The 10,082-nt window shown below is 51.1% G+C and overlaps 4 protein-coding genes across 4 annotated transcripts; 3 read left to right on the top strand and 1 right to left on the bottom strand.

The window, feature by feature from the left end:
* Window positions 1-164: 164 nt before the first annotated feature.
* On the top strand, window positions 165-1,883 carry CTHT_0040480 (uncharacterized protein; the record flags this gene model as incomplete). Its single annotated transcript, XM_006694392.1, has 7 exons — window positions 165-414; window positions 532-808; window positions 880-1,143; window positions 1,300-1,421; window positions 1,525-1,603; window positions 1,672-1,698; window positions 1,766-1,883. The coding sequence occupies 7 exons, from the start codon at window positions 165-167 to the stop codon at window positions 1,881-1,883; spliced, it is 1,137 nt and encodes a 378-aa protein (XP_006694455.1).
* A 2,810-nt stretch (window positions 1,884-4,693) lies between these two features.
* CTHT_0040490 (uncharacterized protein) lies at window positions 4,694-5,749 on the bottom strand (the record flags this gene model as incomplete). The annotated part of the gene is made up of 1 exon (XM_006694393.1): window positions 4,694-5,749. One exon carries the CDS (start codon window positions 5,747-5,749, stop codon window positions 4,694-4,696), a length of 1,056 nt encoding a protein of 351 aa, XP_006694456.1.
* Window positions 5,750-6,649: 900 nt separating this feature from the next.
* Window positions 6,650-8,096, top strand: CTHT_0040500 (uncharacterized protein; the record flags this gene model as incomplete). Its single annotated transcript, XM_006694394.1, has 2 exons — window positions 6,650-6,790; window positions 6,870-8,096. The coding sequence occupies 2 exons, from the start codon at window positions 6,650-6,652 to the stop codon at window positions 8,094-8,096; spliced, it is 1,368 nt and encodes a 455-aa protein (XP_006694457.1).
* An 864-nt stretch (window positions 8,097-8,960) lies between these two features.
* On the top strand, window positions 8,961-9,614 carry CTHT_0040510 (uncharacterized protein; the record flags this gene model as incomplete). Its single annotated transcript, XM_006694395.1, has 3 exons — window positions 8,961-9,072; window positions 9,146-9,212; window positions 9,398-9,614. The coding sequence occupies 3 exons, from the start codon at window positions 8,961-8,963 to the stop codon at window positions 9,612-9,614; spliced, it is 396 nt and encodes a 131-aa protein (XP_006694458.1).
* Between the last annotated feature and the right edge of the window lie 468 nt (window positions 9,615-10,082).

A 10,082-nucleotide genomic window follows, 5' to 3' on the forward strand; every position in this document is an offset into this window, starting at 1 on the left:
GTTAATTCCGTAAACGCCGTTTGTTAGGAGTATTTGAGAGCCTGTAGCGTCGCAGGCTTCGAGAAGAACACGAATGTTCAGACAAGACAGCTGTCTAGCCCAACAAACGTGCCAAATCTTAACCATCAGCAACACAACAACCTACCTTCCCATCAATTACCAAAATGTCCCCTCCCTCTGCCGACGTTGACATCCAGCCAATCACAACTGAGCCTGTCCCAAATAAGGCTGCCCCTACGTCAGCCCAAACCCACAGCAGCGCCAGCCGGCTCACCGGTCCCCTTACCTACTCCGGCAGCCTGGACCAGTATGAGCAGTTTGATGTTACGGCTGTTATTGGCCGGGAGTTTCCCACGCTGCAGTTGAGTGAGATCTTAGAGGATGATATTAAGGTTAGAGATTTAGCAATTTTGGGTGAGTACTTCATTAATCCAGCCAGTCAGGGGTTGGGGACGTCGAACTTCTAAGGCTACGAGTCGGACTCAACTCTGGGAGAGATAAATTAAGCATGGCTGACCATTGAACATAAAGTCTCTCAACGCGGTGTCCTCTTCTTCCGCAACCAAGACCTCACCGTCGATCAACAAAAGACCCTCGCCCAAAAGCTGGGCGAGCTTACCGGCAAACCGGAAACCAGCAAGCTACACATCCACGCGCTGGCAAATAGCAAGCGGGGGATTGCGGTCGACGAGAACGGAAAATTAGACGATGAGATATCTGTTATCTCGTCGGAGCAGAACAGGAGGTTCTACAAGGAGAAGTACGATCGGTTAGGGAAGAGGTTGGGGAGTGAGGGGTGGCATGCTGAGTAGGTTCTCCATCTTTCACACAACCGTCCTCTGAGCATGAAGCCAAGTGAGTGCTGACCATGTTGAATAGTATTACATTCGAACACATCCCCTCAGACTACGCCATCCTCAAGATCACGCATCCGCCGGCCGACGCAGGCGGCGACACGCTCTGGGCGTCGGGCTACGAGGCATATGACAGGCTGAGTCCCGCGTTCCAGAGGCTGGCTGAGAGCCTAACGGCTACGCATTACCAACCGGGGTTTAAGGAGGTCAAGGAGAAGTTTGGGGTTGACTTGATTGAAGATTATCGAGGGGCGCCGGAAAATAGAGGGTTGGAGTTTACCGCAGTGCAGTAAGTCGCATTTCTAACGTTGTTCTCTTTGTTGCTTTTGGAAGTCCGGGTCCGTGCTCTTATCGTTGGCTTCTTCATCATTACTGTTGTTATTTTGTCGGCCTTGAATCCTCCTTGGAAAGCTAAATAAAAAGGGATACTTGCTGACGAGGACAGCCCCGTCGTCCGCACCAACCCTGTCACAGGATGGAAGAGTCTCTTCGCGGCCGGGAACCAGATAGCAAATGGCCGGATCAACGGCGTAACGGAACGCGAGAGCGAGATTCTCAAGATGTACTGTAAGTTATTTAACTCTCCTGGCGTGGTGATGTCCAGGAAAGGGGATGGTGTCAAGTCACCGAGAGGCAGTTGGTCAGTGAGGACACAGGCTCACACAAACAGTCACCCAACTTATCGTCGAAAATCACGACCTCCAAGTCCGCTTCCGCTGGAACAAAAATGATCTCGCCATCTGGGACAAGTAAGTTCATAGCCTTGTAAAGTCGACTCACCTAGAAAGACTCGAAGTTGACTTAGAGTCTTGTGCAGCCGGTCTGTCTTCCACACTGCTACGAAGTAAGTCGATATGGGCTCACTATGTTCTGTTACTTGTATGGGATGGGATGATGCTGACGATTGATAGTGACTACGCCGGCAAAAGACAAGGTAATCGGGTTGTGTCGCTGGGGGAGAAGCCGTACTTCGACCCTAACTCGAAGTCGAGGAGGCAGGCGCTTGGACTGGTTCCCCAGGAGGAGTGAAAGGACTAAAAGAGGATACTGGGGACTGTAAGAGTCGGCAAGGGGATCACGGGGGACAAGCCGGATTATTAAGTACTTGATTAGGGAATGAAACTACCAAGGATTGACTTCTTCGCTTTGAACCCTTCGGAAACCGAGTGTCCCAAGAGAGTTCGGAAGAGAGTTCATATGAAGTGGCTCGTATAGATGTTGGACTTCGAGATCTCTTGAAGACTGCGTGTGCACGTCATGATGTTTCGGCGTTTTCAGCTGCCCATATTCGAGCCGTTGTCTGCAAATGGAAAGCGCCAACCCTATATTTGAGCTATAACCGGCGAGAGTGAGATAGTTTGACCTCCGGATAGTCGATGTTGTAAGTCGCGAGAAATGCTCACATTCGTCCTGAAGAGAGATTCTTCTGGCAAAAATTCCCCCGGGGGGGTTTCTAGAAAGCGAGAGACCCGGCTGAGAAGGTTTAGGCAGACTTTGAAACCCCGTTGGCACTTTTCAGTAAAGATACCCCATTACCGTGTGAAATGTCGACTATAGTTTAGGTTCTTTGGCATTCGGAACCTGGTAGAAGGACACACTTTGGGTAATAGAATGCCCTATGCTGGTCATGATGGGATTTCTAGAGGGAGGGGAGGTTGAAGAAGGAAACGATCGATGGTTGAGATCTGATAATCGCGTGAACAACGCCCACGGGGACAAACAGGGCACAGCGCCTCGCTGAGCCGCACAGTCGGTGCGAGAAAGTGGGGACCATATCTTCGCCATTTGAACCCACCAACAGACTCCTGGAGCCTGCGCTTCAACCCTTTCAATCGCGCAACCAACAATCAAGCTAAAAGCAAACATACGGACATGTACGGATGTACCTACCATTGCGATCGGCCTAGAGAAGATGCAGATCCCGCAGACGAGAGGAAAAATGGTTCAATAGCAGCAAACGAGCATAGCTGAGCAGGGAATGGGTGTGTCGTGCCTCACGAATGCAGAACGTAACTTCGTAAAAGAGCAAAAATATTTAGGAATGGACATACTTGGCTAGGCAGCCATTATGTTTCTGGATGTTCAACGCATAAGCTTAGGTCGCTAAATTGGATGAAACAATGTAAATAAGCACACATAGTCACATTGAAACGTTACTTGGGGCGAGTAATTTGCTCTTAGTCAGCTCACAGTCACATCACCACAATGGTCATCAAGCAGGCTTACCCCCAGACGGGGCTGAGCTTCAGCATCAGAGCACCCCATCGCATTTCGTGATTGGTTTCCTAAGCTGAGAATAAAGAGGAATATTCACTCAGCCCCTCAGAATAACCCGGTTGCTAGGACTTTATATTGTCGACGAGATATAAAGTTGTAACGTTGTGCTACTCCGTTTGCTTGTCAAGATTCTGCAACATGATGGGGTATACTGCTGTCCCAGGTGCTGGGACCCAAGCGATCGTTGAATATCAGCAATATTCCAACGAAACGACGTATGGTGGAAGAGCGAACGAAGAATCTACGGCACCAACAATTACCAGTAGAGTTTCCCTACTATGCTACGGCATTACCTCACCTCTGCAAAACCTCGCTCTTGCACCAAACACAGTTCCAGCACCAAACGACATGGACGCAACAAACGAAAAGCCCCCCGAACAAGACGAAAAGCATAACCTACTCACTAGCCATCATCATGGTGATCATCAAACCCGCCCCCTCCCGCTCCCGGCCCAAATACTCTACTGCACTCGCTGCCAGGGCGCAACTTACCTTCTCCTCAAACCTCTCCCCTACGATGACCCCGAAGCTTTCCCCTATATCTGTCTCAATTGCGCATTCAGGGATTGTGATCCACGATTAAAATTCCGACCAAAATCATGTGGCGCAGAACTTCTACCCAACGGCGTAGCATGGCGCTGTACGCTATGCGGCTACCCCGCTACAAGCCACAGTGAGCCAGCTCAATGGGAGAAGAGAAGATGGCCTACTCATAAAAAGTGTTATGACAAGTGGAAACGGTGGTTTTGGATGAGGATCGTGCTGGTAGTAGTGCAGTTGGGGATTGACCTGGCAACGTTGGTGTTGGTTCTGAAACGTTGGAAGATTTTGTGGGTTTGTTTTATTTACGTGAGTCCCCTTTTCTTTCATTCGGTGGTTGTGTTGAAGGGGGCTGACTGCCAACTGACGGTTTAGATCGGTATCTCCCTGTTGGGCCGACTAGCCGCTTTAACTGCGTATAGGGGGCTTGCGTGGGCTATCCTTCCATTGATGTTACAGGTTGGCTTGCTGGCATTTTGGGGAGGTTTTCTGGGCCGGGAAGCGAAGCATATGAAGAGGTCCATGGAGACAGGGTCGTGGGTGAAAATTGGGCTAATGGTTGAGGTAATGTAAGTTTTTCCTGTGCTTTGAAGTGAAGCTGGGGACTTGGATGAACACTGACTTTAATGTTGCTTGTAGACTCTATCGCGTCTTGGACACCGTCGGCCTCGTGCTGATTCTCTTCCAGTACCACTACTGGGAGAAGTGCAGAGAATTTCTCCCGCGTTGGAAGAGGCCGCTCCTTTCGTTAGCAACCTTTTTTGTATCGTTTTCTGTTGTAAACTTTTTGTGAAGGCAGCATTCGTGCCGCTGAGCTACCTTTACATGTACAGTCTTTAATCTGCAGTTCGACATAATCCTAATAAACGGGAAGTGTCATTATATCTGAGCATCGAACTGGAAGAGCTGCTCTCTATCATCAACGGAAACCAGATGCTCGGGGGAAGACATCATGACCATATATTACTTACAACCACATGAAACTGAAATCATTGAACTTCTCAACCCTCAACCCGGACCCGCTAACTTCTGTACTCAACAATAAACCTCCTCTCGACAACCTGCAAGGTAACATTATTTTCCTCTCCCTCAAACCGTAAACTCACCCTCCCGGTCCCCGGCTCGGTCCCCATCACCTCGGCCTTATAAAACGTTGTGCTATCCGGATACAGCGCCAGCACCACCTTGCCCTTCTCCAGCTCCGGCAACTCCGCGTCCGCAGCCGGCAGAGGAATCATGTTACTCGCGCTGGTGCGATACTCGACCCTCTGTTCCGGCGGGATGTCGGGATCTGCGTCTTGGACTTTGTACCGTCGCGTTTTGCCGTCGCCAATGACTTGCTGGACTTTGCCGAGCATCCATTCGGTGGTTTCATTGGGGTTTGTGGGTTTCGGCTTGAAGACGACGTCCTGACCTTTATAGAAGGTGAATTTGGTGCGTTGGCTTGAAGTGCCGGTACCTGACTCTGGAGGGACGCTGTCCGCTTTGCTGGGGGTGTCCCGCGGCGGGACGCTGTCGCGGTTGCTGGTACGATCGCTTCCTGCACCAGTTCCTCCAAGTTTTCTGCCAACTGGTGAGGGTACCGGTGAATCTCCCGATCCGTCAAAGTCATATACCGAGCTGGGGTCTCTGTCCCTGTCCCTGTCCTTCTCTCGCGTACCCCGTACAGACGACGCCCTCCCCGAGCTCAAGAGACCTCCCCTGTCTCGACTGGACAGGCCAGACCCAGCCTGACTATCACTCTCCTCCCTAACTTTCACCAACGCCTTCAATACAGTCACATGCTCAATCAGCGCATCAATCTGCTGCTTCGAAGTATCGGCTCCCTTCACTCCTGCCCTCAATAGGGAATCCAGCTTTTCTTCCTCAGCAGCAATATCAAAAGAGCTTGAAGTTTTGTTCTTGGCGATGTGGGCGTCCTGCGCAAGGATGGCGCGCAGCTGGTCGTTGTTGGCGTTCAACCCATCGAGCATGCTGCGAATGTCGTCTTTGATCTGGCTCCATAGATGAGCCTCTTCGCCTTGCGTGCTGCTCGTGTTGCGGGTAGGGGCGCGGGATGTGCGGTTGCGGGAGGACATTTCGGCTTAGGAAAGAAGGGGGGTATCGAGGGTTGTCGGCCTTTGAGGTTCGAGGGCTCGTAGACGAGGTTTAGCTAAACCAGGAACTGTCGAAGAGCTGAGATAAGAGGAGATCGGCCAGCGATACTCGTCTAGACTGAGCTCTTATCAGCAGGTGGATCATGTAGTATACCGGGCGCTGATGCAGACCTTAGAGCAATTGAACAAAGTCTTCTGATTGAGCAGGTAACTGAGAAATGGAGAGGGGCGTCGTCGGAGAATCACGAGGGAGTGTGGACGTCACTCGGCGTCATTATCATCAGCGCGGGCGTTGCCGTCGAATTTATTTGAAGCGTCAATTTCCGAAAACAGTAGTCTCTGTCAACATACAGCATACATGCGCGCAATAGAGTCGGCTCTTAGCAATAGGAACTCTCACACAATGATCGTGTTGCTGCATCACCGACGAAGCTGTCGCGTCATCGGGGAAACGCGCCTAAGTGGAGGCAACGAACACAGTTAACAATAAGCGATGCACACTGTGCTTGATCGGCAGCAAAGTGGAGCCAGAGCCAAAGAATCCCCCAATAAGCTCACATCTATCCGCCCTAATCCGCACACAGTAACCCCACAGATTGTTGTCATGCTGGGTGACGTAAAAGGGGGAGGGGTCAGCTCCATCGACCATTGATGAGCTAGGTAGGTCCATTGAGGTCCCGCTCGTTGGGTTGATGGACGCGTACAGGTTGCGGCCTTACATTAAGCGTTCTTTCTAAATCAATACCCTATTAGTAGTACTGTTCACTTCCCCTGTCTCAACCCGGCAATTTCGACTTCATCCCACATCCTCATCTTCGAGTATCTGCTTTATCAGAATCCTGACAACAGTCTTATAATCAAAACCACACCATCACCCCCAACATGCAGATTCCCCTCATCCAGCTCCAATGCGGGGCCAACTCCTACGACTGGGGTAAGCAGGGCCGCTCCTCTTTGGCTGCCCGCTTCGCGGCCGCCACAGCCGCAGACTTCACCATCCAAGACGACACGCCGTATGCCGAGGTTCGTGGGAGGTGCTTTTCCCTGTCTCTCTTCCCTCCCTTCACTCCCAAGCTAATAACCCCATGTTCTTTTGTTTCAGCTCTGGATGGGTACACACCCCTCCAACCCCTCCAAAGACGTTCTAACCGGCCGCACGCTTCTGGACCTTGTCCAAGACAACCAAGCCCTACTCTCGACGCCTATCGTCGCCCGCTATGGCGCCAAGTTGCCCTTCTTGTTCAAGGTGCTGTCTATCAACAAGGCATTGTCGATCCAGGCGCACCCAAACAAGAAGCTTGCGGAAGAGCTGCACGCGCGGGATCCAAAGAACTACCCGGATGATAACCACAAACCGGAAATGGCCATCGCCTTGACAAACTTTGAGGGGCTGTGTGGATTCCGGCCGTTGGGGGAGATTGTGGCGTTTTTGGAGGCGCTAGAGCCCTTGCGGGAGCTTGTGGGGGAGGAGAAGGTGAGAGAGTTTGTTGAGACCATCAAGAGCACAGAAGGGGATGAGTCTGAGGAGGCGGTAAAGAAGAATAAGGCTGCTTTGAGGGCCATATTCTCGTCGTTGATGTCTTCTCCCGAAGAGAAGATGAAGCAAGCGGCCGATAAACTTGTCGTCCTCGCAACAGAGACCTCCTTCTCTGGTCTTGGGCTTCCAGACAGCCAGGAACACCCCCCCTCATTGTTCGCAAACCTAGTCCTTAAACTCCATACCCAATTCGGCCCTGATTATGGATTATTTGTTCTCTTCTTCCTCAACTACGTCACCCTCTCTCCCGGCGAAGCAATCTTCCTCCGCGCCGACGACATTCACGCCTACCTGTCAGGCGACATCGTCGAGTGCATGGCCAACAGCGACAACGTCGTGCGGGCCGGCCTAACCCCCAAGTTTAAAGACGTTGACACGCTCGTCAACATGCTCACGTATGATTATGCGCCCATCGAGCAACAAAAAATGCAACCCACTGAATACGCATACGCAACGCTCAACCGGGCGGGGTACTCCTTCGGCTCGGAGATCATGTTGTACGACCCGCCTATCGAAGAGTTTTCTGTCGTAAGGACGGTGTTGAGGGGCCCAGGCGCAAAGGCGACGTTTGATCCATTGGAGGGGCCGAGTATTGTAATTTGTGTAAAGGGGGAGGGGTATATCTCCGTGGGGCCGAAGAGGATGGAGTTGAAGGAAGGGCAGGTGTTTTTTGTGGGGGCGACGGCGGAGTGTGTGTTGCAGACGGGAGAGGGGATTGACGGGGAGGAGGAGTTTGTGACGTTTAAGGCTTTTTGTGAGGTTGAGGATGTTGAGGTTAATAGGGATGCTTAGATGGTTGCCACTGGTGTTGTTGGTTTGGACGGCCGGGGGATCGGCCAAGACTTTATCTGTTATAGAGCTTTATTTGGGTTGCTGCATCGGTTGTCCTGCTGGCAGGGTGACTGGACATTTCTCTTTACTTATCCATGTTTCTGTATAGCACTAGCAAGTCGTGTTTGTTTTCTTTTCATCAGGCCTGCTAATGGCACTCATATCACGGTTCGCCCCACCCCCCCTTTATCCGCCGTCCCGGCTCTCAGATCCGCGAAGCATGCACAATATGACACTTTATCCAAGAATGTGCCTAGATTACATTCCCACCGTTGACAGCCACGCGAACCGCTCACATACCTCAAAATAGAGGCGGCTTGATATGGACATACATACGCAGTGGGAACACGCTTAGGAGGTTTATCATCTCTGTCGTGGCGAGCCACATGGTTTTGCATATCACACGTAAAGAAGCATTTCGTGACTGGCTGCGGGGACGGCTGGCCTTATATTTTCTCCTATCATCGATTCATTTTCGGTGGAGGTCCGGGCCGTGAGCGATCTGGATGAGTTAGTTTCCCTGCAGAGTCGGGCTGCTTTCTGCGTGCTAGAGAGTGACAGACCAATAAGCTAATTCCCGGGTGTGTGGATGCAATATGGGAAAGATATTGGAACCCGGATTTTGGGTCCTTTGGGAGTTGTCAGGAGAGAGAAGGGGTTTCGTGTGTGTCCTGTGAGGAGAGATGGGTCGGTCCAATATATAGAGGTGCTCCCCACGAGTCTGGAAGGTGACAAGTCCGGGTCTTTGGCTTTTTGCCCGACCTCGGTGCCCTGGTTTGCTGCGATTACTTTGCTTCACTATCCTTGGCTGTTGAGTCGTTCATAATGGCAAAGTTGTTCTTCCCTCTTGCGTCATGGCTGGGTGCTTCATATGCCCTGCCCCAATGGCCTCCTAATCCACCTGTGAGCCAGCCTACGCAGACACTTTGGGGACAATGTATGTCCACACTCAGTCCAAAACAATTCAGACTGTTGCATGGGAGACCGAAATGTGCTAACTTGATCCTCAGGCGGCGGTGTTACATACGAAGGCCCGACACTATGCCCTAACAATGCATACTGCTACAACGACGGGAAGTAAGTTATCCTCTCCATCCTCTCCATCCTGCGCGCAATTAAAACCTTCAGCCCATCAAACTCCCACAAGACAGAACTTGACCTGCACCTAATCAAAGTTAACGTCTTGCCCTTTGACCGAAACGCAAATGATCGTGATCCTTACCGCCTAATCCCTTGAGAACAATGCTGACTATGGCCTCTAGCATCTGGTACTCCCAGTGCATCCCCATCGAAACAACTCAGAACCAGCCCCCAGCCACAGTACGCACTATCACGACCATCTTCAGTGTGGGTGGGCCGACGCCGACTGTCGTCTCGACGCGTATTACTTACTATCAGCCGCCGACACCAACGACGCTGCCTGTTGTGACCGTGACGCTGGTGCCGGATGAGCCTTGTAATGTTGGGTATTTGTGCTAGGGGATTGATCGCTGGGTGAGTTTTTATTTGGGGAAGGAGAGGGTGAGGATCGTGACGGTGATTGGAGGTGAGGTGAGTTGGGGGGTATGATGGGTCATGGTGACGTTTGATGAGGGTGAGTTGACTAAGATTCCTGGTTACCTAGTTGTAGAGAGATTTGCGATACAGGATAGTTGCCCAGGTGTCTAATCAAGCCAATTGGGATTCTAAATCCCAAGTGTTCAAGTTCCTGCCAGTCCCATCATGCCCTCAAGCCTCAAGTCATCATTAAAGCTTGCGACTCGAGATAGCTAATGAAACAACTCATCTGCAGTGTCTAACTTCGCATGTTTCCCCATCACTTCCATTTCGATGAATCCAAAAATGAGTCATTGACTCTTCATCCATTCAATCCCTTGAAGCTTTTACTTAACTTCACAAGTTGAAGACAATAGCGATGATAACCATTCGTCTCATTTCCCCAGAACA

Source organism: Thermochaetoides thermophila, assembly GCF_000221225.1.
Source record: "Thermochaetoides thermophila DSM 1495 unplaced genomic scaffold scf7180000011818, whole genome shotgun sequence".
NCBI classification, from domain to species: domain Eukaryota; kingdom Fungi; phylum Ascomycota; class Sordariomycetes; order Sordariales; family Chaetomiaceae; genus Thermochaetoides; species Thermochaetoides thermophila.